The sequence below is a fragment of the Haliotis cracherodii genome, unplaced genomic scaffold, assembly GCF_022045235.1.
Source record: "Haliotis cracherodii isolate W230 unplaced genomic scaffold, xgHalCrac1.p SCAF_9, whole genome shotgun sequence".
Classification (NCBI taxonomy): Eukaryota; Metazoa; Mollusca; class Gastropoda; order Lepetellida; family Haliotidae; genus Haliotis; species Haliotis cracherodii.
The window spans coordinates 38,733,517-38,760,513 of NW_027266343.1; the positions used below are offsets into that span (position 1 = coordinate 38,733,517).

Below are 26,997 nucleotides of genomic sequence, written 5' to 3' on the forward strand. Positions count from 1 at the left end.
AAGAATGCGACCTTGACCCCAGACATACACATACCAGACCCTGGGGCAGTGATGGAACTTGTCATGATTGAAATATTTTAGACATATACAATGTATGGGGAACAAGACCACTCTTTACCCTTACTGTCATACTATTTTTAGATGCGTTTTTGTTTTTGCTTTTGCCTAGATAAGACTTAAGCTTACTTTACATGATGGAAAATATGGAGGATTAAAAAGGAAAAATTAGCCTATCCTGAACCCATTTAAACGTCTCAAAAGTATTCTTCCCCTGTCACAATCCATATTCGTCTCATAATTGCATGGGTACAATCTGTGAAGCCCATTTCTCATGTCCCAGCTGTGAGGTGAGGTGAAATGGGGTTTAACGTCTTGTCCAAGATTATTGCACTTATATAGCGACGTGCATGCACGTGTGTGTGTTTGTGTGCCTGCTTGTACTAGTCCGGACTGATGCCGATTTATAGTGCTAGCTCACTGAGATACCATGCCGCAGTTTTAACATGAATACCCCACTCAGACACAGTATACTGACTCCGAGCCGACCAGTCCTTGTTTTAGCCCCTTAATGCCGAGCGCCAGACAGGGTAACAACAAGTACCATCTTTCAACATCTTTTTGTATCGAATCCCGGACCTTCCGCTCTCCAGGCGGACGCTCTACCACTAGACACGGAGGCAGACCCCCTGCTGTGAAATTTCTGTATTATTGCTATCAGTTAAGCATAAAACCATACTCTCTCACTCTCTAATTACAGTTAAAGTAAATACACTAGGTCTCCATATCATGGGAGGATAGCCCAGTGGTTAAAGCGTTCACCGCTACACCAAAGAACCGAGTTTGGTTCTCCCAACTTGTGCAATGTTGGAGGCCCATTCTTGATGTTCCCTGCCTTACTTTTCTCTTTCGAGCCGTGAAGATCCGGGGTAGAATAGGTCTTCAGCATCCCATGCTTGCTGTAAAAGGCGACTATGCTTACCGTATGAGGCGACTGAAAAGGAGCAAGTGGTCAGACTTGGTTGATGCATGTCATCGTATCCCAATTACGTGGATCGATGCTCATGATGTCTATCACTGGATTGTCTGGGCCAGACTTGATTATTTACAGACCGCCGTCATATAGCTAGAATATTGGTGAGTGCGGCATTTAACAACAAACAAACAAACCTAAATGAGGTACTGAAGCTCACTGCTGACAAACTAACAACTAAAAAACAAAGATGCTGTTAACATCATTTTAATAAACAGACTAAAGATTTTTTTATTCAGATGATTCATATGACACGAAAAATGAAATTACATGTGTATAAGAATTCATTTCCACCCAATATTCTATTTTCCAAATACCATTGACGATTTTCTGACCGGTTTTTTTTTTAGATAGAGCACTGCAGAAGTGTTTCTTCTTAATATGGCCGGCTTTGATGTGATGAGGTGATTGGCTGTAGTTAATCCTCAGACACTTCTAAGAATTTATTGGTCCACCCTGACACATAAAAGAGATATTTCTTCAAAATTAGTCAAGCTTTCCCACATTTTTTAAAGAAACTACAACCCCTAATTCATCTCGTTTGAATTTTATAGGAAATTGAAACCCCTGAAACTGCTTTGCCCAAATTAGAAAACTTGAGTCACAGGGGGTCCTTAAAACAGATTTTATTATCATAGTTGTAAAAGTTTGTGAACAGTGGTTTGAGGTTTGTGTAATTGTTATAATGGTTAATGCTTTAAACAAGGTTATCAGACAAGGATAGCATCAAATGATCCCTTTAGGAATACAGGAAATGCAATAGGATTTTATCTCCGAACTTGATCACAATTTCTGATGATTCCCAGAGCTTTATGTGATCAAATTTACTCTAATACAGTTTGACTGTTCCGGGAGCAAGTGTGTTCAGATCAAGAAACACTTGAGTTCTATAATATCATGTTGTGGATAAAATGAACCAGCCAATGTCATATCGGTACTTTGTGAAATTTAAGTAAATTTATTTCTTTGTAAATGTAATACCAGCCCCTTTTACGAGATCCTTTAAGACAATATCTGTTATAAATGATCCAATATATGGTAACAGATGCTATAATACTGGCTTCAGCCTCCGTCCAGGGTTTGATTTAGGGAAGAATATCGATGGTATTTCTCCAAGCAGGGCCCCAGCTGTGAGTTAATAAACTTGTTGAATTGAGCAACAGGCATCGTGGGATATCTTAGTCACCCATGACTCATCTAATCACATTTTAGGGGCCGGCTTGGAGCCTTAAGGCTGATGTGTTTTTTAGGGAGGTGGACATTTTAGGGAGATGGACAAATTAGAGGGAAAGGCTGTCATGATTAAATCTGAAATTTCCCGAAGGAATTGGAAGACTTTAAGTCCGACATGCATCTGTTGGCATGAAGTTAGATTATGCGCTTGCCATCCCTTGTCAGCGTGAGATAACGGCGCCATTAAAATATCTCAAACATCCTGAAAATTTATCTGCTTAATCTTTTTAAATGAATTCTGTTAGTCAGCAAGGATGACTGTTTGACAAACACCAGCATGATTTTCGGGTAATTCTTGGGGATTTTGTGAACGAGATTTTATTGGTTTATATGTCTCGGTCAACAGGGTGGCTGATTTGAGGCTTGGTTGTAAATAATTCAATTTTACCAAAAATGAGATTGGTAAAATTCTTTGTTTAGTATTATCTTGTGTTGTATTAATGATAGTTAGAATGTTACTCTATAGTAGCAGTATTGATCGAGTATCGTGGCTTTAGGCTTCTGGAATGTCCTTCAGACAATGTACCATCGTGGAATCAAACTCTGGACTTCTTTTGGAAAAACATTCTCACCAGCTGCTAAATCCACAATATTGTTAATTTTAAATGTCACAAATATGGATAGTTTTGTTTTCTGATCTTTCTCTCATTTTAATGTTGTGGTATAGTCATGTAGTACTTACAATATTATGAATGTTTGAATGTGGTTTTATACCGCTTTTAGCAATATTACAGCAATATCACAGCATGGGACTCCAGAAATGGGCTTCACACATTGTACCCATGTGGAGAGTTGAACCTGTGTCTTCAGCATAAGAAGTGAACGCTTTAACCAAGAGGCTACCCCACCACCCCTTATGATGTTACGGAAGAATGTTCTTTTAAACATAAGCCAATCATGAAATTCCTGACTAATAGCTGTGTTTTTACTTACAAACAAAAAACCCATGTATATATTCTTCGGGTCAAGCGTGATCCTTTTCAACAAGACACGAGAATTTGTTTTTGTTATTTGACTATGCAAATAAACGTGATAAATATGTTTCATATGCCAAATCATATGACAACACATATTAATCCCTGAAGTACTAACACTGGAGTCAGAAACCACATCACCTAATGGACTGGACACCAATCAACGCCATCAACATGACCGGCTCCAAGACCTGAATCTGTTCCCCCATTCTCTCCAGCCCATGATTAAATGGGCCTAAGTGATGATTAAAACCCCTTTTTCATCCTGACAGTGACAGGCATGTGTCATCAGAGACTCGGGGTCGACTATCCGTCCAATTTGATGCATGGAGAGAAATGCCAAAGTACTCACAGTCTCAAGTTATTTGGGACGTGCATCGGGTGGCGGGTTGTTTGGGGAATTAGAAGAATTGTGACCGGTCATTTGGTCCTTTTTTAGCCAATTACGTGATAAATTGACTTAAAATGGGCCTTGATGTTCTTGGGTCACATTTCACAGTTGTTTTGAGAAACTTTTCAATGTGAATTAAGGCAGAAGGGAAACCAAATTCAACTTTGCTTGATGATTTTACAGTTAGGGGATACTATTGATGGAGTTTTTTTTATAATTTCTCTGATTTTTTTCTAGTTTTTATAAAAATTTCGTTAATTGTGTTCAGAGGGGAAGCTATCTGTATCGGATGATGTCATTTACCCATTACTTCTCATGTTTGATATTTAATCATTTCTTCCACATTCAGAGACAATTAATCAATAATGACTGTGACGAGAAAATCAAAGAAAAGCTCATGACTTGGGTTTCATGGAATCATTATCATAAATTTGATCATTCGAGCTCCTAAAACCTTCATTTTCTGTATTAAACATTTAAACTATGATGTGTTATGTGTTTTCCCCTACTGTAAAGGTATCAGATTGTCATATCACATGTATTAAAAAACTGTACCTGTTACATCATAGATAGGCTGACACCTAGTCCCTGAAATGAAAATATTTTACGGAAAATGTTAGCAAATTATCTTAATGCTTTCAATGCCAGTGTTGAGCCCATTCGACAAAGTGTGTCACAAACCGTGTTGCTACTGTCGAACCCATTCGACAAAGTGTGTCACAAACCGTGTTGCTACTGTCGAACCCATTCGACAAAGTGTGTCACAAACCGTGTTGCTACTGTCAAACCCATTCGACAGAGTGTGTCACAAACCGTGTTGCCACTGTCAAACCCATTCGACAGAGTGTGTGCCACAAGCCGTGTGTGTCACAAGCCGTGTTGCTACTGTCGAACCCATTCAACAGAGTGTGCCACAAGCCGTGTGTGTCACAAGCCATGATGCTACTGTCGAAGCCATTCCACAGAGTGTGTTAGAAGCCGTGTTGCTACTGTCGAAACCATTCAACAGGCGAATAACATAAGGACACCCCTAAATAAAACTCGCAAAAACTTTTCACCAAGTTATTGAGATATTAGGAAAAAGGCGCCTAGACTCTCTTCATTTTCAGAAACTGCTGTAATCTAGACTTTTATAGCCTTGAATGAGCTGTATTGGATATATTTGTTTCAGGGTGTATGACTATATCATAGAGTGCACCCTTTTTGAAAAATGTGTTATCAGTGTCAGAACATGGTGATCCACATAATGTCGATCATTCACACAAAAACGCAAATTTGGACAAAAAAATTAAGAAAGCAAATCCATTTTTATGGGATTGATTGACAAGTTATCTGATGATTGTGGTTTTTCTTTCAGACATCTGGCTCGGAACCCGTTCATTTGCGATTGTAATCTTCACTGGCTCTCGGAGTACCTCCATGACCATCCCATCGAGACAAGCGGAGCACGCTGCGAAACCCCGCGCAGGATGCGAAGGAAAAAGATCGGACATGTTCGAGCGACAAAGTTCAAATGTAAAGGTGTCTTGAGATTTGAGTGCTTTTTATTTTGGTTCCTAACATTCCGCATTATGTTTATTTCATTTACTAGCTTAGCGTCACGTGGATCTGTTGTCAGTAACCCCAGACTCCCGTGGCTTACGACATGGAAGAAAGACGTTTTGAGCTGACACACTGCATGATGGGAGCTCCGCAGGTCTTGCGATAAGTTTCCCAAGACAATCACCCAACAAACGAAAATCGCAAATGTATTTTCTGTACCCAAAATTATCTTGTTGCTATCACCCCTTGTGTGTAACATTTTCTGTAATTCTGCGATATTCTTCGATAGTATTTCCCCGTTCTTTTAAAAAATGTAATACGTAGATTTATTCCACTAATGTTCTTGTTCTTGCTACATGTTAATTGTTGTTCCATTAAGCCTTATTTTGTAACCCCTTGTTCATAAATAAATCCCCCTAACCAGCATGGTCATTAAATAACTCATTAGTATGCATGGAACAGATTTGTGGAAAATATTGTTGTTTACTACGCCAAATTTTACCCCAAACAATCCCAGCCAATATAAGTTGTATGCTATGTTCAACATGGTAAATATCTTTAAAACATTTTTCTATTCAAAAACATGTTTTTCTTCAAGAATTGCTATCATAACTCAAAATTTAGCCAATATGTCAATAAATTTGGTTCATCTGTAATCAGATGTTTATATTTTGGAAATCATTGAAATAAGGAACCTAGTTTCGCAGTGTTGTTTCACTGTGACAAATAGGCAATAGCTACCTTCGTTTTTTCAATTTCAGGCTCGGAGGCCCACCGAACAAAGAATGCTGGGAACTGCATGATAGATCGGGAATGTCCGCGGGAATGCGTGTGCATCGGAACAACGGTGGACTGTTCTGGACGTGGGCTGAAATATATCCCTAAAGAACTACCCATGTATACAACCGAATTGTAAGCAATTTCTTGTTATCACTTCAATATGGTGAAGGTGTTGGTCGGGGGGGTAGCCTAGTTGTTAAAGCATTTGCTTGTTAAGCTGTTCAAAGCAAACTTTATTACAGTGGCCTAGTTGAATAAATGACTGGGTAAAAGATAAATGAAAAGTAGATCAGTTACTGTTCCGACTATTTTTGAAACGCAAAAGGAGTTAAAGAACACCCAATTCTTTCATATTACTGTAGTTTATCTGCAGTTACTATAGAAATCAGGGGAGGGATTACCCAGTTGTTAAAGTGCTTGCTCACCTCACCTAAGGTCTGGGTTCGATTCTCCACACGGTAGCAATGTGTAAAGTAGTTTTCTTGAATATTGGAGGGGCGGTCGGGTAGCCTAGTGGTTAATGCGTTCGCTCGTCACGCCGAAGACCCGGGTTCGATTCCCGACATGGGTACAATGTGTGAAACCCATTTCTGGTGTCCCCCGCCGTGATATTGCTGGAATATTGCTAAAAGCGGCGTAAAACCAAACTCACTCACTCACTCACTCACTTGAATATTGGCAAAAGCTATGTGGAACCACTCACTCACTCACTCACTCACTCACTCACTCACTCACTCACTCACTCCAACACACTGAATATATCATGATTGGGGTTGGGGTAGCCCAGTGGTTAAAGCGTTCACTCACCACACCGAAGGCTCGGGTACAATGCCTGTTTCTGGTGTCCCCTGCCGTGATATTGCTAGAAGTGGCGTAAAACCATACTCACTCACTCACATGATTCATAATCTGTGTATCATATCCAAGATGCCCTTGAGGGCGGTCGGGTATCCTAGTGGTTAAAGCGTTCGCTCGTCATGCCGAAGACCCGGGTTCGATTCCCGACATGGGTACAATGTGTGAAGCCCATTTCTGGTGTCCCCTGTCGTGATATTGCTGGAATATTGCAAGAAGTGGCATAAAACCGTACTCGTTCACTCACATGATTCATAATCTGTGTATCATATCCAAGTTGCCCTTGTGAAGATCCGGGTCAGAATGCAAGAGGCAACTAACTGGATCAGGTGGTCAGGCTGACTTGGTTGATGCATGTCATTTATCCCAATCTTTTAGTTTGATGCTCATTATGTCAATCACTGGATTGTCTAGTGCAGACTTGAGTATTTACAGACCGCCATCACATAGCTGGAATAGTGCTTGTGTGCCTTTAAACATCACACAAACAAACATGTCCAAGATGGCGTCCTGCAGAGTGTACAGTAGGCCATACATATTCACAAATTATACTTTTGAAACAAACATCATTATGTACCTATTGATTTGAATATGAACTGGTATTATACTTGTTTGAATATGAAACTATGTGACTGTATTTTTTTGCAGAAAACTGGAAAATAATGAAATAAATCGAATTAAGAATGATGGAATATTCAAGAAAAAACTACCCAATCTTCAGATACTGTGAGTATACAACATTCGTGTACAACATTTGTATACAACATTCGCACAATATTCCAGATACAGACACGTGTAAGCAAGACAGACAATGCACAAGACTGTTGTACAGCTACAGAAAGTTCAGTTCTATCAAAAATGTATTTTTTCATCCGGTAACCAAACAAACCTGCAATTGCGTTAAATAACACCAAGTACAACACAAGTGAATATATGTTTTCACAAGTGGTGGTGTCGAACTTTGAAATGTTTTGTAACTGGTGGCTAAAGGAGAAACTGTGGAGAAGATTAAAATATTTTCACTGGAGGTGAAACACAAAGGTAAACGTTGGCAGGCAAGAGTGTAAGGTCACTTCAAGGTCATAGACATTTGCCAAGCAGCCATTGCTGCAAGAGAAGCAATAAGGGTGATATCACACCCCTAGCTGAGACAGGTGATTGGTGGGAAGGGGGGTTAGGTGGTTGGTGAGAGGGGGGCAGGTGGTTGAACCGAGGGGGAGGCGGAAGCTTGGTGAACATGTGTTGATAAAGTGAGATAAATTGTGTGTTGCACAGATCTCATCTCTCACATCTTGTACTATTTTGATTTTAGAGCTTTTAGATAAATTGATTCGGCCCTGCGTCATTGATGATGTAGTCTACATCTATTTTGATCTTACTGCTCGTAGATAATTAAATCTCTCTCCTGCCTCATTGATGGTGCAGTCAATACAATTATGTTTGAAAAAAATGACAAAATCATAATCATTATCCAAACTAAACAATAACTTTCATAATTTAACTAATAAACATTAAATTCTAAATACATGTTTTTTATCCAGCTGAAGTATAAATGTGATGTCATTCTGCTATACCTCAAATAACGTGGGAGATCAACCCGAAACTCATGTTCTATTGACAGTCGTATGCGCCAATTACACCTTGCGCAAGTGGAATCTCCGCACAGTGTCGTCACCACACTGCTAAGAGCTCCACACTGTTTGCACAGGCTTTGAAGTCTTTGTCGTAACAGTTTCTCAACTTTGGCGAGACATTTCTAACATTTGCTGAATAAACTTTGACAAATTTTTCGGATACGGCAGATTATGTGGCATTTGTTTTGGAATCGTGTCTTTTCCCTGTTGAAGAAGACTTAGCAGCCGCAAAAAATGGGGTGTGAAGTAAGGAATATGTTTACTTTTTCAGAAGGGATGAATGGCACCGTTGTATGATAGGAGTAAACAGATCAGTATGGGGGTATTGTGTTGTCAGATAATGAGGGAAGTGCTCGCTGTTGATGTGTGCTTCTAAAATTCATGCCAAGTCTAGCTGAAGGAAAAGACTGATAAATACGTTTTTTTTATTAAAATGATCAAAATAATGGCTGGAGAAAAACCCAGGGATAAAACGTTGTTCACTCCTCATTTTCATTTTTTCATTCCAATTACTTGTTTATGGCAAATCTAACCAGTTTGGATTTTTTTCTTGTTTCCATTAAATTATGCTTTCAAAGTACAGGACTTATGTGGTACTTCTGCATGATCGAGAAATTGTGAAGCCTTAAAAATGTAAAACTGTCAAAAACTCATTATTTCCAACATAAAAATTTCAAAATTTAACATGAAATGTGAGATGATGAATTTTATGCTTGTGTTTCATTCTTTGTATACAGTAAATTTAACATAGCAGCTGAAAAAATATAATGAATAATACTTATGTCCACAGGCAAGAAGCACTTGTATATATTCTACGACATATTGAGATAAAGTCCGTGATTTGACAGTTGAGAGTTTGTCAGCTCTTGGAGTGACACTGTTTATTCACTGTGATCACATATGACCCATCCCATACATTCTCTACTTCCAACTTTAAAACAGATCGCCAGATCCACACAGCAAAGTTCTCATCTTTCAACACTTTGGTAAGAAGTGTTTAGATTTGCCAGGTGAAGTCCCCCTGTTTGAGCATATAGCTACTTGTGCTGTAAGTAGCATCTGTCATCTGGAAAGTAGTGTTTACTTTTATGGTGGGGGAATACTACTTGCCAGACAACTGGAAACTATTCACATAATTTGTAATTTCCATATGGTGTCAAATCTTCCACATGATAAGGAGGAGAAATGTTTAGAGAGAGGAAATTTGAATTCTAAATTTAAGCAATCTGAAATTAATTAAACAACTTGAAAATACAAACAAATGTGATTCTATTTCACTGATATTAGACATGATTTTTTAAGGTCATGTGGGTAGTAATTTGAAATATAATTGTGTATATAAATAATAAAATAATTAAGTTTGATGATGGGTACTATCAAATATAGTGAGTTGATTTGTGGATGAGAAAGATAAATATTTACTTGGATTTGCTTTGAACAAGTTTTATCTAAATGTTTTTGACAAATTGCTTAGGGATTTACTTCAAAAGATAAGGTATTTTTAGAAGTTAATAAGTACAAATTTGGTTGTGAGATTATACTTTTCTCTTAATCTGGAACTTTAAAATTTAAACAAATGCTTTATCTGTAAGCAGATATCAAAACACAACATATCTTTCACAGCTTGAACTGTGAAAAACTCCATGTCTGAGATTTTCTTGTCAACTCTGGTGAGATTTCGCACTGACAAAACACCCTGCTGCTGTGAAAATATTTAATCAGTGCATCTTGATAAGGTCTTAGAGTCAGATTTGGATTTTCAGGGTCAAAGAAAAAGCCTGCTTTTCCAAATTTATAGCTGCAGACTTGTGTGTTAAAGACTGGCGGATCTGGAAAAACACTTTAGCCAATCATTATTGCTGTGACCTCGGGGTATTCTGTGTGTGGTATGGTGTGTCACACATGGTTTTATCATTGTCACGACATGCTTGACTTTTGTTTATTCCGTATTTCCAGTTGCAGCTTTATCAGACAGTGTCAGTTTTCGTAGAAAGGAGGTTTTTGAAATGGATAATTGAGATTGCATTTTGAGCACCATTTTAACACTAAAACACGAAATAAAGTTATGACCCAGGCCTGTTTTCCTCAAACAGGTCCCAATATCAACAGCCTGTTGTAGGTCGACTTCAAGGTCATTGTCATTATTTGTTACACTGCCGTGAAGAGATCACCCGTTTAATAACAATAAGCGTGTAATACACATTTTGCAATACCAAAACGTGTGCTTATGTACTGCAGGAACAAGTTTCACTGACAAATTTTGGAAACTCCAAACATTCCTGGACTTACTCAATGACATTGAGTGTAGGGATGATAGATCACTGGGAGGAGCTTACGCCCACCCGATGATGACCCCAGCAACCCTGTTGCTAGGCTGACGTCACACGGTTTGTTTTCGCTGGTGGATCTTGCAACAAAATTTCGACAAATTGCGTCATTGTGAGGTGATTGTAAATTTTGTGGTGCAGGGTAATCGTACCGCAAGGACATTCATAAATCTATGTCATAGAATGGGAGTTACAAAAACCTTAGTGATATGATAGCTATGTAGAACCAACCCTTCATTTCTAAAGGTAGGCCATTGTATTGTATTAAATTATTATATGTAAACTTTTGACATGTTTGAAGTATTATTCTGATAAACTTAAAATTGGATTATGCTGTGGTTCGTCTAGATGCTTCCCTATTCAGATACAACAGTGATTTTTTTATTAAAGTTCTAAACAGCAAATAAGAAATACAATACTAAACGAGCTCCTGTGTAATACCATTTTATGAAACTCGTGAATATTTCTGGTGTCTGATAAGTGAGTGAGTGAGTATTGTTTTACACCGCTTTTAGCAATATTCCAGCAATATCACGGCGGGGGACACCAGAAATGGGCTTCACAATTTGTACCCATGTTGGGAATCGAACCCGGGTCTTCGGCGTGACGAGTGAACGCTTTAACCACTAGGCTACCCGACCGCCCCGGTGTCTGATGAGCGAAAGAGAGTCTGATACCAGAACTATTCACTCGTTCCATAAAATTGCTATTACACAGGAGCTCGTTTAGATTCTATATTTCTTCAACAAAACACAAAAATATTAATATAAAAACTTATAAGGGTATAAAGTGAGGTCAATGCACAGGAGAGGGTTTAAAATTACAGCTGTTCTTGTGAGACATTAAAAGATGGTGCTTGTTGTTACCATGCCTGGCACTCAGCATTAAAGTGCAAGTATCACGAAAAAATATTGATAGATATAATGTAGCCTGTATGATGTACAATGGCCAAGAAAAAAAGTGTGAAAACGTAAATTTAGTGCTGTTGCACTTCATTAAAAGTATGTATTTTGAGGTATATGTTTGTAATATCCCAAACAAATCTTAAAAGCATTGATGGGGAGGCGTGGCTTAATTAGCATGGCCGACTAGGCCTGCAAGCTGATTGGGTTGGTTGGTACGTTGTTTAACGCAGCACTCAGCAATATTCCAGCTATATGATGGTGGTCTGTAAATAATCGAGTCCAGACCAAACAATCCAGAGATTAATATCATGAGCATCGGTCCACGTTATTGGGATTGATAACATGCATCAACCAAGTTAGCAAGCCTGACCACCGATCCCGTTAGTTGCCTCTTACAACAAACATAGTCGCTTTTTACAGCAAGTGTGTGTTGCTGAAGACCTATTCTACCCCGGATCTTCATATGGTATTACCACCAGCTGGGTACAGAACTCGTGATCGTCTCATTAGTTGTGGGGAAACCTGTATTGTATATGTATGGATTCCATGTATGTCAACCGCCTCCGTGGTCTGGTGGTAGAGCGTCCGCCCGGAGAGCGGAAGGTCCGGGGTTCGATCCCCGGCCACGTCATACCAAAAGACGTTAAAAGATGGTACTTGTTGTTACCCTGTCTGGTGCTGGGCATTAAGGGGCTAGAACAAGGACTGGTCGGCTCGGAGTCAGTATACTGTGTCTGAGTGGGGTATTCATGTTAAACTGCGGCATGGTATCTCAGTGAGGTAGCACTATAAATCGGCATCAGTCCGGACTAGTACAAGCAGCCACACACACACATACACGTGCATGCATGTCGCTATATAAGTGCAATAATCTTGGACGTCGTTAAACCCAATTTCACCTCACATCCTTGACATGGCATATTTCATAAATTTTTCATTTCATTCCCATGTGTCAAGAACTGTCTGCTGTAAGTGTGATGGAGTTAATTAGAACTGAACATGCTTTCAGCCAGGTTATTAAATGTAACAAGAATTTATGTTTTCAAATTGTTTATTTTCACTTCATCCACAAGGTGGTAAATGATTGTCATATTTATATGTTCGTATCTCTGTTTATTTTATTTCATTTTTTTCTTCAGAGATTTGAATGATAACGCTATAGAAGTCATAGAAGATGGAGCATTCGAAGGGGCCGAAAAACTGACAGACTTGTAAGTTATAATTGCCTGTCATAACAGCTGATTTATTGGGTGTGTTGTTGATATCAATAGTGGGACGTATATTTCATCAACACACTTATCTCCATGCTTGCAAGACCAGATACTTCATGGTGTACATGCTATTGGCAACTGCTATAGATATCCTGTGAGATGATGCATGATGGGAAGTATAGAATGTAAATATGGAAATGTTAGTGAGAGCCAGATTAAGTTACATGAATCGTAAATTATGAATTTTTTAATCATGATTGATTGATATATGCTATTGTCAAACATTTGCATGAGTTTGACGTGCGTGAGTGAGTTTGACGCTGCTTTTAGCAATATTCCAGCAAAATCATGGCAGGGACACCAGAAACGGGTTTCACACATTGTACCCATGTGGGGAATTGAACCCAGGTCTATGATGTGATGAGCCGACACTTTAACCACTGGGCTACCACCGCCCCAAATTTGACATTAAACATACATGATACATATGTTATGCTGAGTTTAGAATGTGTGAAAATTAGAAATACCATTTTGTGCTTTGCTTGATGAACTTTGAATTCTCCAAATGCTTTTGAATTATGAATCATATTGCTTAGCGAGTTTTGCTGTTATACAAGACTTTGATCCCTGCTTCATAGGCCTCTGTGTATATATATATATATATATATCTATTTTGTGAAAAGATAGGCTGGCACCAATTGCTTATATATAGTAAATCTGAAAGCTTTTTTCATATATTTTTTTTCTTTCTTTCTGAATCCTGTTACAGAATTGATCAGACATACAGGCTAGTGTCTGAGAAGGATATAACAAAGATATACAAAGAATTTGTTAAAACAGAGGCAGTATCTTCAAGTAATTTTCATTGGTTATGAAACTAGTAATGATAGCATGATGTTATATGGAATATGGAACTGTGAGATTTTACCAAGACATTGACAAACACATTCATGCTGCATTTGGATGTCTTCTTTCTGTATCATGGCAAAGTCATTATATCGAATATAATCCAAATAAGTAATTGATAAACTGGAAGCCTTTTGCATTACGTGAGATACTTGAAATATTATACATACGTTAAAATATAAATGATATATAACTGAAGAATTGTAATGCATTTTTGTTCTTAAAAAAGCTTTTACACATAATCCTTACATTTTCTTTTGTGTTCATTCACATAGAGGAATTCAAATAAATACATAAATATACATAATCTCAAGCTGAAACTGAATTAAGCTATGACATCATTACTAACTGTGATGTCATAGCCATTGTCCATTGTGACCAACAGTGTCACAGCAATGGCTGAACAAGCATCTCAAATAATGTGCTAAACCACTACTGTATGCATGATGAAGGCAGGAAGGCCGAAACCTTGAGAATATGTATATTCACATTATCTATTATCAGCCAATATTTTTTTATTATTTGTTTTGTGACTACAAAGTATATTATTTTATGAATTCCTCTTTTTACTTACACGTCAAAGATTGTTAGATTGTAATCACAGTCATCTGTATTTCAAACAAGTACGACACAGGTAAATAATAAAAAAATACCTGAAAAACACACAAATTTCCTCAAACTTGACTCATTATAGCAACAAGCCATACCATAGCTACAGACTTTGTCTGCATCTCTGTTCCAATCGTTTCACAGTTGTCAATGAAAATTTGTCCTACTGACAACCAAATGAGTTAGTGGTAATTTTTTGTCAGTTTTTTTGCTTCTCCCCTCTTGTCCCCTGCTTGACGACATTGTTTGTGTGTGTTATTAGACTGGTGACTAACAACAAGCTTACCCAGCTCTCTTCTGCATCGTTGCGAGGTCTGCAGCATGTCAAGTCGCTGTAAGTGAAACACGGAGGGGAAAAGTCAAGCGTTTCCCCCCAATTTGTTTGTTCAAATATCTTGCTTTGTTGAAAGATTTGAAGCTGGTGGCGAGAAGATAAAGATGTTTGTTTTCAGGTCTTAAAGGTTAACTATACTTAATGTTTTCGTTTGGTATGTTGCACCACAAAATGGCAGTGGGGCATTGTAACAATGACATGTAAAATGTATGGTTGTATTTTGCAAAGATTCATACTCAATATAGGTCTTTGTTTTGTAAATCAAATTCTATCCTTAGAGATGTTACACAGGTTACAGGTATTTGTAATGATGGAAATATATATTCTATTTGGTACCAGTATAAGAATTAGATGAACACATTTGCTAGTTACTGAATAGGCTCCCATACCCCATGTTTGTCTCCCAGTGGGATTCCTAGATAGAGATAGAATAGGCTCCCATACCCCATGTTTGTCTGTCCGTGGCATTCCTGGATAGAATAGGCTCCTATACGCCATGTTTGTCTTTGTGGGCATTCCTTCATAGAATAGGCTCCCATACCCCATGTTTGTCTCCCAGTGGGATTCCTAGATAGAATAGGCTCCTATACCCCATGTTTGTCTCCAAGTGGGATTCCTTGATAGAATAGGCTCCCATACCCCATGTTTGTTTTTGTGGGGATTCCTTGATAGAATAGGCTCCCATACCCCATGTTTGTTTTTGTGGGGATTCCTGGATAGAATAGGCTCCCATACCCCATGTTTGTCTCTTAGTGGCATTCCTGGATAGAATAGGCTCCTATACCCCATGTTTGTCTTTGTGGGCATTCCTTCATAGAATAGGCTCCCATACCCCATGTTTGTCTCCCAGTGGGATTCCTAGATAGAATAGGCTCCTATACCCCATGTTTGTCTCCAAGTGGGATTCCTTGATAGAATAGGCTCCCATACCCCATGTTTGTGTTTGTGGGGATTCCTGGATAGAATAGGCTCATATACCCCATGTTTGTCCCCAAATGGGATTTTTAGATAGAATAGGCTCCGATACCCCATGTTTGTCTCCAAGTGGGATTCCTTGATAGAATAGGCTCCCATACCCCATGTTTGTTTTTGTGGGGATTCCTGGATAGAATAGGCTCCCATACCCCATGTTTGTTTTTGTGGGGATTCCTGGATAGAATAGGCTCCTATACCCCATGTTTGTCTCTTAGTGGCATTCCTGGATAGAATAGGCTCCTATACCCCATGTTTGTCTTTGTGGGCATTCCTTCATAGAATAGGCTCCCATACCCCATGTTTGTCTCCCAGTGGGATTCCTAGATAGAATAGGCTCCTATACCCCATGTTTGTCTCCAAGTGGGATTCCTTGATAGAATAGGCTCCCATACCCCATGTTTGTCTTTGTGGGGATTCCTTGATAGAATAGGCTCCCATACCCCATGTTTGTCTTTGTGGGGATTCCTGGATAGAATAGGCTCCCATACCCCATGTTTGTCTCCCTGTGGGATTCCTGGATAGAATAGGCTCCTATACCCCATGTTTGTCTCCCTGTGGGATTCCTGGATAGAATAGGCTCCCATACCCCATGTTTGTCTCCCTGTGGGATTCCTGGATAGAATAGGCTCCTATACCCCATGTTTGTCTCCCTGTGGGATTCCTGGATAGAATAGGCTCCCATACCCCATGTTTGTCTCCCACTGGGATTCCTGGATAGAATAGGCTCCCATATCCCATGTTTGTCTCCCATTGGGATTCCTGGATAGAATAGGCTGCCATACCCCATGTTTGTCTCCCAGTGGGACTCCTAGATAGAGATAGAATAGGCTCCTATACCCCATGTTTGTCTCCAAATGGGATTCCTAGATAGAATAGGCTCCCATGTCCCATGTTTGTCTCCCATTGGGATTCCTGGATAGAATAGGCTCCTATACCCCATGTTTGTCTCCCAGTGGGATTCCTAGATAGAATAGGCTCCCATATCCCATGTTTGTCTCCCATTGGGATTCCTGGATAGAATAGGCTCCTATACCCCATGTTTGTCTTTGTGGGGATCCCTGGATAGAATAGGCTCCTATACCCCATGTTTGTCTTTGTGGGGATTCCTGGATAGAATAGGCTCCTATACCCCATGTTTGTCTCCAAATGGGATTCCTGGATAGAATAGGCTCCCATACCCCATGTTTGTGTTTGTGGGGATTCCTGGATAGAATAGGCTCATATACCCCATGTTTGTCCCCAAATGGGATTTTTAGATAGAATAGGCTCCGATATCCCGTGTTTGTCTTCCAGTGGGATTCCTCTTTAGCACAGACCCTTTTCCCAATGTCATAAGAGTGGACTTAAATGGTCATTTAATGGTTTCAATAAACCATATTTGTTGCCATCATGACTTAACCACTTCAGTTGGTGTGATTGATAATTGGTTCCCCCTGTGGCTTACCCCGAACCAGTTTCAAAACTACATTGTCTACTTTAGTCCAGTCATCGTGATATCTCACTACTGAAGTCCCTTTGTAAAATGGTCCAAAAAGTAGAGCTCTATGGAGCCAAAGTGTTGATACCTTTTTGAGGCTGTTATCTGTACAAAAACATCCGACAAAACTCACACATCTAATGGGGTGCACCCCCATTTTCTCAGACACTTTACATGTCAGTTCCCCCTCCCCATCCCCATCCAGTGTTACATTCACTTCATACAAAATTATTAACTTCTGTTGCGATATGCTTCGTAGCGATAAGCTATGGGGGTCACGAACAGTTGCACTTTATCCTGAACCATTGACAAACTATTCATCAGCTTGTGAACTTATTTCAAGTCGTCCATATCACACTCTGCCGTCAGTAATTTCCTTTATAATCAACACATGTTATACAACAGGCTGGTTGTATGTTGACTGGGGAATAACCAGATACTAAGATAACAGGGCTTAATCATCATCTGTAGCGACAAGTGCACGCTCAGCAGAAATTATTGAATTAGTCACATATCAGAAATGGAGGATGTGATTTGTATGTGACTGCAGTGTGAAACTCCAACGGTATTTTCTGTATCATTAACATGATTAGGGTTGGCGTAGCAGGTCTGAGTTTGAAGGAGACGGGATTTGTGCTTTCAGTTTGATGATGGTGTGTTTGCTGTGCATGACGATGTTGTATGATGTCTGTTCATATAGGATGCTGCGAGGTAACAGAATCACGTGTATCAACAATGTAACGTTCACAGAGACGCCCCGCTTGAGAGTGCTGTGAGTAAAGAGTTTAACTAAATGCTGTACGATCTTATCCAAATAATTTTCAGAACTCAATTAAACCTTAAATTGGATCACCTTTTTCATCTGTTATGAAATAATTTGTAAGAACTTGCTTTTCAAATTTGTTTCAGTTTCACATAATTTGAGAAAAAAATTCTTGAAGACATTTCTGGTAATTTGTACTGGTAATAATGAGACTCATGCTGAGTAAAAATGTGTCATGTCAGCAGAATACGTCCCTGAGTAAAAGCCATATAATCTCTGGGTTTCTACCGCCTCCGTGGTCTTATAGTAGAGCGTCCGCCCGGAGAGCGGAAGGTCCGGGGTTCGATCCATAGCCGCGTCATACCAAAAGACGTTAAAAGATGGTACTTGTTGTTACCCTGTCTGGCGCTCGGCATTTAGGGGCTAAAACAAGGACTGGTCGGCTCGGAGTCTGAGTGGGGTATTCATGTTAAACTGGGGCATGGTATGTCAGTGTGTTAGCACTATAAATCGGCATCAGTCCGGACTAGTACAAGCAGCCACACACACACGTGCATGCACGTCGCTATATAAGTGCAATAATCTTGGATGCGACGTTAAACCCCATTTCACCTCACCTCACATCACTGGTTTTCTTCAGGGTATATGTGGAATTTGCTACCCAAGGACATAATAAATCAATTGTCAGACTTTCATCCTCCCTACCTCACTACAAAACACCCTGCGTCCATCAGTCTATTGTACCCAAGTGCGTATAGATGAAGAAAATCTCTGTGTGTTGACGTGTTTCTTTACTCATGAGATTACGAAGTAGTGATCTGCTGTGAGTGTCTACAGTCAACCAGAAGCTAGTACATTGATCTATTGGTGAAATTAACCATTTGCATATCAGTGCTTGCTATTCCAAAACATGTCAGTGTTGGGAATGGACTTGCCAAGATGTAAAACACATCCGTCGACAGTTCATGTGTACATATCCAAGAAAAATGTCTAAAAACTTTTAAGGAAAATCTAATAAGTTTATTGTGTCCTTTTAGTGATTTCCATATTTATTCCTTTTTTATTTTTTGTATACTGTATGATATTCACTTTGTATGATACATTTCTTCAGCTCGCTGTATGACAACCAGATCCGATGTATAACACAGGGAGCCTTCGACAGACTGCACTACCTGTCTACACTGTAAGTAGATCCAACTCAGTGAAGCACTCGTATAAGAGCATCCTTGCCATGTAGGTATTACTGGTATAGGCTGGGGAAGTATGAACATCTAATCTGTGACTGCTTGCAACTCATAGGTCCAAAGCATAAGGCCATGATTTTATCATGACTGCCTCCCTTTGAGGAGCACCTGTATACAACGCTCACTGCTAAATAATAACAGATAGGTGAACCAAACTGTTGGGCAAAAGAAAGTATAGACTTGGAAACTGGATTTGACCAAATAATTAAAAAACGTTATCAAAATGTGACAAGGCTGAAAACAATTGCTGAAACATTGCAGACTTTCAGTCCTAAACATAACTATGTTACACGTATCAATTACATCACCATCGAAAGACCATTTTTTGATTGTTTCATTTTAGCCAACATCAAACAATGGTGTATTCTTTGTTTTGCTAGTAGTTTATAAAAAGTTAGATATGTATTCACTCTTTAAAAAATTATATAGAGCTGGACTGGAATGTAAAAACTGCTAATATAATTAAATTTATGCATTGGCACAAAAATAATGACATATGTCTAGATGGACTTAAAAATGTAGAAATTGATGAACTTACCGAAAAATAATAACAGAGGTGGACTCTAAAAGGTAGAAATTTATGTTCTCACTAAACATCCAGATATATTTGTGAGGCTTACTCACACACAGTAAACATGTGGTCATAACGAACTCAAAGGGACCACAAATTATAGTTTGTTATAACAGTAGTTTGTTATAAGCATATATACACCATATACACAGCAAATGGTCGGGACAACAAAAATAATTTTTGTTATATCCGTTAGTTGGTTATAAACATAGTTTACTCTACAATTGCAAGTGGGCATGTGTCTAATATTTGGCCTGTTATACCACTGTATGATGTATTTCACAATATCAACAAACTATTTCACTGGAGAATACCCTGAAGGTCTAAAAACTTTGTGTTAAGTCTCTCAAATTTAACAAAGTGAAACATCTGTATTACCCTATTTCAAAATACACACGGAAATCTCACAAAAATTCCCGTCTCCCTTTCCAGACTAACAAAGTTTATACCTGTGATACAGTTTACCGAACACAACCATAAAAAACCCATCTCTGGCATGTTTCGCAAGCTAACGAAGTGTTTTACCTGGAGTTATCATCGTGGTACACATACCAGCTTCGCGATCTCTGTTTCCCTCATCAGTGATGAAATAAAGGCATCTGCCACCAGTCCTAGTGTTATCACAGAGCCAGTACTCAGGACTGTTAGTGTTGGCGCCGATGCAGTTTTCACACACCCGTGAATGATTTACCAAATTGTGCAGTTCTTACAATAGCAGCTGTTGTTGGAAGTATACACAGAGTTGTCTGCATCAACTGGAATCTGTTTACTCTCCACCGTGATTGTGTTTGTTCTAGTAAGTTTAATTATCAGAAGGTTGAATGATCGCCATACTCTACCAACAAAGGGGACGTTTTGAAAAATAGCCATTGCTTGTGAGAAAATATTCTATTACTGAAAACAGAGTTATGGCTTTGTAAGAACATATTTCATTACTGGGAACAAGGTGTACTTTTATTTACACCTTCTGTTTTCTTCAACACAAAAGTGTTAATGATATTGAGACCTTTAAGCTTAACCTGTGAAATTCGGAGACATGAACTCTGTCCCAGTCCCGCCCCTTAGTTAAACCATCAGGATTATGTCACGCTTTTGTTCTAGCAGTTGATTCAGAGCCAGGAATTCACTTACCATTGATTCTGGCCAACTATAACTGACACAGCCATAGGTTACCAAGCAACATCATAGAGACATTGTGTTAACACAGTTTTAAGTCAGAAAAATCACTTAATTCTGTTGATTTAATTTCCCCCAATTCCACTTCTGGAATCAACATTCTCATGATATCTCAAAGACATAATTTGGATAGTTTAATGACTTAATAAAAATGTTACAGCCGAATTTATCAAATTATGCATTTTCCTTCAATTTATGCAATTTTGACCCCCTGAAAGTTTACGCACACACTTGCAAGCTTACTACCCAATGAAATTGTGTACAGATACCCCCTTTATGCAATAGAAAAGGTTTAAGGTATACAGGAAAATGTGGGAACGAAAATCTAAACTAAGCCTCTTTTCCGCTGGTGGTCAACTGACTATTTACAAATCAGCCTCAGTGTCCAACATTACACCGAGAAAGTGGTGAAAAGCCCTTAAATCCCCCAAATAACTCTTATGCATCCCTTTGATAAGAAAGATAATTGATAATTATGTAAAGAATATATTATTGCCTACAGTACATAACACTATAAGACTATTGTCATCAAAACAGTGAAGATCTGGGGTAGAATAGGTCTTCAGCAACCCATGCTTGCCGGAAGTGGTGACTATGCTTGTCATAAGAGGTGACTTACGGGATCGGATGGTCAGACTCTGACTTGGTTGATGCATGTCATCATATCCCAATTGCGTGGATCGATGCTCATGATCCTTGGTTGCGAATGTGAATACTGTTGACTGATATTTAAGTTAAGCTGGTACTGCATGATGTATTCTACCACAGTATTGATGACCAAATATCCTTCCACAGTTGTCTCCCTTATTCTACGTCTGAATTTGAATACTGTTGACTGATACTTAAGTTAAGCTGGTACTGCATAATGTATTCTACCACAGTATTGATGACCAAATAACCACCCACAGTTGTCTCCCTTATTCTACATCCGGATGTGAATACTGTTGACTGATACTTAAGATAAGCTGGTACTGCATAATGACACTTCCATGTACAACTTATATGTTGACCCCTGTTTGAATTCATCCCGTGAAGATCCGGGGTATAATACGTCTTCAGCAACCCATGCTTGCCGTAAAAGGTGACTATGCTTGTCTGGATTGTCTGGTCCAGTCTCGATTATTTACAGACCGCCGTCATATAGCTGGAATATTGCTGAGTGCGGCGTTAAACAACGAACAAAACTTCTGTTGGAATTCCGGGTTAGACTAGGTCCCAGAAACCAAGGCATATGAGGCGGCTTAATGGATCCTGAAGCCAGGCCCGATGACTTGGTTGATTCCATGTCAACATGCCATATATCACTATGTATAAGGCGAGATTTTCGTAACTCCAAATAGGGGGCTTTCAAGGGGGGTCGTCTTATACACAGGGTTGAAGAGTTTTGATGTTTTTCCCCCCACCACAGACATAACTGTGAGCACGCAACACAGGAAATACCATGTCAACAAATCCCCGAGAGCATGGGACGTTGCTCATCAATCACAGGTTTGTCGTGTCCAGATTTGATTATTTTCAAACCACCGTCATATAGCTGGAATATTGCTGAGTGTGGCGTCAACTAACAAACAAAATATATGTTTGCTCAGGGGAGAGAGATATTTTATGCCGTTCTGATTTCAGAAACTTGATGGCAAACCCATTCCATTGCAACTGTCACCTTGGCTGGCTGTCTGATTGGCTGAAGAGACGCAACGTGATCACTGGCACGCCCACCTGCACTGCCCCCCACCCCCTCAAAAACACCCCCATACAGGACCTGAAGCAGAAGGACTTTGTCTGTGAAGGTAGGTCAAAGTTGGGCTACTAATCTACAAGGCCATCAGGTCCTTTCTGGCAATTTTTGGAGAAAAGAAGAAAAGAATCTCAAATGTGAAAACTAAATTTTTTTAATTTGATTTGGAACTTGATTTTTGACATCTGTTGTTGCAGAGGTGAACGACATTGGCTGCAACACTGGAGTAACACCATGTTGTCAGGACAGCAGTATCGGTGAGTTGAGAATGTTTCCCTACAACTTGTTATTTTCACCAATTAATGCAACTTGTTCTCTTCGCTTAATGTCCTGTAAATAACATGTATCATTCCTTCTTGTAAAGAAAATGGTAGGTTTTAATCAATTTTTAAATGTTTTTCAACTAGTTGAGGAGAACAGTTGTGACCCCCGTGCCTACTGTCCCCCCAAATGCTCGTGTGATGGCACGAAGGTGCGCTGCAGCCACCTGGACATGACCGACATCCCCAAGTACATCCCCCTCGACACCACGGAGCTGTAAGTATAGTACTAGTTGGAGTGAGAGAGTTAGTTGGTCTAGTTGGACTAAGATGGTATTGGATGGTCCTACTGTCTGCCACTGCTAAATGCAATATGCAGTGCTCTTAGTGAAGACAGCTGCATGATTTTATCAACTTTGGTATGGACAGTACTCTAATGAAGCACCCTGAAAATGACTGACATGTATGCCTACCTGAACAGAAATGACAGTGAGTGAGTATGGTTTTACGCCGCTTTTAGCAATATTCCAGTAATATCACGGCGGTGGACGCCAGAAATTGTACCCATCTGGTGAATTGAACCCAGGTCTTTGGCATGACGAGCGACCTCTTTAACCACTAGGCTACCCGGCCGCTCCTGAACAGAAAACAAAGTGTAAAAAAAGTCCACACACCAAAAAGTAACTCTTGATTTACCACTTTGGTGAAACTGATGTGTATGGTGCTGACAAACCTAGAAACATGATCAGGGCAAACCAGGATTCAAAGGTTTCTGACATGCCTTAAGAGATGCAACTCTGCACAGCAAATTATGGCTCCTTAGACACCTTCAGACTGTATGTACGCCAGTGTATGAGAAGCTGAAATGTGGGATACTATTTGATGACCTCTTATGAACTCTGGATGAGGGAGTGAGTACAGATTTACGCCGCTTTTAGCAATATTACAGCAATGTCACGGCGCTTCACACATTGTACCCATGTAGGAAATCAAACCCAGGCCTTTAGTGTGATGAGCCAACGCTTTAACCACTAGGCTACCCCACTACCCCTATGAACTCTGGACCAGTGTGACATCTCACAAGGTGGTAGGTATATGCCAGTTGATTCAATATTTTTTGTATTTCAGATACCTGGATGTCAATGAGATCACTAATATCCCCATGGAAATAGGCCTGTTGACCAAGCTCCAAAAACTGTAAGCATACTAAGTGTTGACAGGTTGACATGAGTGAAATATTGTGTAACAACAGCAGCATCAAGATTACTGTCGATTACATGTGCATGTCATCCTGAAAACTTTCTGTTAGAAATAATAAACTTAATATAACGACTCACCTGATACACATTCTAATCATTTTCATATCTTGTGATTTCAGGGATTTAAGTCACAACAATATTGAGACCCTGCCGGAACTGATCTTTGCCAACCTGACCAAACTATCAACACTGTGAGTTCCGGTAGCATCATGGCGCCATCCTCTGTCTATCCTCTGTAGAGCAGCTGTGTGACTAAATTGTATTCTGAAACAACTAGAAGATAATCCTGACAAAAGTGATGTGAAGCCAAAAAGAAATTTATACCAATTACCAGTTTTTACTGTTTTGAGAAGATTTGTTTGTTGTTTAGACAATCAGGTGATTGATATCTTGAGCATCGATTCACGCATAAGGATATATGACTTGCATCAACCAAGTCAGCGAGTCTGACTACCTGATCCTGTTCTTCCTTTTGTTTTGTTTTGTTTTGTTTTGTTTTGTTTTGTTTTATTTTTACTTCTTTTTTTATTTAACTTTTTTGTTCATCATAACTTGTGGAAAAAGTATCTTTAAAATATATAAATGAATTGAAATAAAATATAATTTACAGATTCATATTACATTGTCACTGAAAACATATAAATTGTTTGTCCTTTGACTGGGGATGAAATTAATTTCATCTGTGAATAGTCACATCATGATTGGAGGGCAGCAATGGAAACTAATAAACTGTGTTATTGTTTTTCAGAATCCTGAGTTACAACAACATTCAGTGTATGGGGGACACCAGCTTCTCCGGCCTCAAGGAACTCCGGATATTGTACGTACTGGAAGATTGTGTCTCGTAACCTCACTGGTTTCAAAATGTTCCTTGTTAAATTAAGATTTGGAAGATGTGAGATAAAACAAATCACTTCTAATAGTTGTCAGGTTATAGTGTCTTCAGTTTCAGGTGAAGAGATTCCCTGTCTCCTTCCTATTTTATAATAGTCAACACAATCAATCTCAAAATCTTTACCAAAGTTTTACTGACGGAAAGTTTTTTTTAATGTTATATTTTGTAAATATGAAAGATAATTTCTCATGGTGTTGCAGGTCCCTCCATGGCAACAACCTGTCCGTAATCCCCTACAACGCCTTCAAGGATCTTGTTGCCCTCACTCACATGTAAGTAGTAGTCATCAAGACTTGTCTCCCCTTGACTGAACATTTTCAGGTGCATTTGCGTGTACAGATGGTGCCATTCTGACAATGAAGTAAAGTAAAAAATAACCTAATATATTGGGTCATACTTTTTAACCTTGAAAAAATGTGATTATTGTGTGTTTGTTTGTCCATGCATGCATGTTGTTTAACACCACACTCAGAAATATCCCTATATGACGGCGGCCTCTAAATAATCAAATCTGGACCATACAATCCAATGATTGATATTTTGAACAATGATCCAAGTCACTGAGTCTGACCCTTAAGTCGCCTTTTAAGACCATCATAGGTTGCTGGAGACCAATTCTATACCGGAATCATTGTCTTGAAACTTAAGTGACTTGACTCTTGTATGAACCATGACACTAGTTACTGTATTGTCTGTCTGTCCCTGCAGCGCCCTGGGTGGAAACCCCATGTACTGTGACTGCAACCTCAAATGGCTGTCTGACTGGATCAAGCGGGACTACATCGAACCAGGGATTGCGCAGTGTGTTGGCCCCGAGAAGATGAAGGACAAACTTCTGCTCACCACACCCTCTCATTTCTTTGAATGTCTCGGTAAGGTCATGTTAAAATATTCGGACATATCCAACTATTTTTCCCAAGCACGTAATACGAGTGTAGCAACTATACAGTTTCCAAGTCCAGTGTAGTGAATAGAATCACAGGCCGTCTGCTCCAAGGTCGGATGCCTGGTCCACATGACCAAAGAGGTTAGCCCTGTCAGCTTGAGGATTAAGTAAGGATGTCTTCTGTGAGAAGACTCCATACCCTACCACAGAAGCGTGACAGATTGATCAGGATGTTTGTCGGTATAGTTTCATTTTCAGTGAGTGAGTGAGTTGGGATTAACACCGCTTTGAACAGTATTCCAGTTATATCACAGTGTGTGAGCTTAATGTGGGATGAAAGCCCAATGTGATGCAGGTCTCCGATGTTTACCACTTTGGTGAAACCCACGAGCAAAGGTATGGTGCTGACAAGTCTAGAAACATTTTCCGGGTGCACCAGGATTCAAACCCATGATCATAGGTTTCTGGCAGTGGGGTAGCCTAGTCATTATATCGTGCGCTCATCAAGCCGAATTCATGGGTTTGATTCTCCACATGGGTACAACGTGTGAAGCCCATTTCTGGTGTCCCATGCTGTGATATTGCTGGAATATTGCTAAAAACGGCATAAAACCATACTCACTCACTCTTTGCACCAGTTCTTCCCCATAGGCCTCAAGGGTGATGCGTTATGACTTATTATCACATGGTATATCCTGTGCTGTTCTCAGGTGACCCCGACCCTCAGGTGGCGGAGAAGTGTAACGTGTGTCTGAAGAAACCATGTCTTCATGACGGGAAGTGTCATCTTAAAGACTTCAAGAACTTCACATGCGAATGTTCAGCAGGTTACCATGGTTACCAGTGTGAGAAACAGATTGACGCCTGTTTTGGTAACCCCTGTAATAATGGCGGCAAGTGCACTGTCATGGAGTTTGGAAGATTTCAGTAAGTAGTTTGTACTTTACATAGGCCGTACTAGATGAGTTGTAGGAACTTTTGATAGCTTCCATTGTGTTTTGTCACTACAGCCTTACAACATCACG

General features: G+C 39.5%; 1 protein-coding gene across 4 annotated transcripts in view; it reads left to right on the top strand.

Annotated features, from left to right (window-relative positions):
* The window catches only part of LOC139453409 (slit homolog 2 protein-like), a 181,341-nt gene that overhangs the window by 142,077 nt on the left and 12,267 nt on the right, over nt 1–26,997 (top strand). For 2 of the 4 annotated variants that reach the window (XM_071235093.1, XM_071235097.1), the window contains exons 15-30: nt 4,986–5,149; nt 5,932–6,082; nt 7,454–7,531; nt 12,811–12,882; nt 14,660–14,731; nt 17,884–17,955; nt 19,058–19,129; nt 22,561–22,724; nt 22,870–22,929; nt 23,080–23,209; nt 24,061–24,129; nt 24,311–24,382; nt 24,940–25,011; nt 25,287–25,358; nt 25,795–25,958; nt 26,683–26,899. In XM_071235093.1, coding sequence (XP_071091194.1) covers nt 4,986–5,149; nt 5,932–6,082; nt 7,454–7,531; nt 12,811–12,882; nt 14,660–14,731; nt 17,884–17,955; nt 19,058–19,129; nt 22,561–22,724; nt 22,870–22,929; nt 23,080–23,209; nt 24,061–24,129; nt 24,311–24,382; nt 24,940–25,011; nt 25,287–25,358; nt 25,795–25,958; nt 26,683–26,899 — 1,701 coding nt within the window. The remainder of the gene's footprint in view (nt 1–4,985; nt 5,150–5,931; nt 6,083–7,453; nt 7,532–12,810; nt 12,883–14,659; nt 14,732–17,883; nt 17,956–19,057; nt 19,130–22,560; nt 22,725–22,869; nt 22,930–23,079; nt 23,210–24,060; nt 24,130–24,310; nt 24,383–24,939; nt 25,012–25,286; nt 25,359–25,794; nt 25,959–26,682; nt 26,900–26,997) is intronic. The other 2 variants (XM_071235094.1, XM_071235095.1) reach the window with 2 other exon arrangements.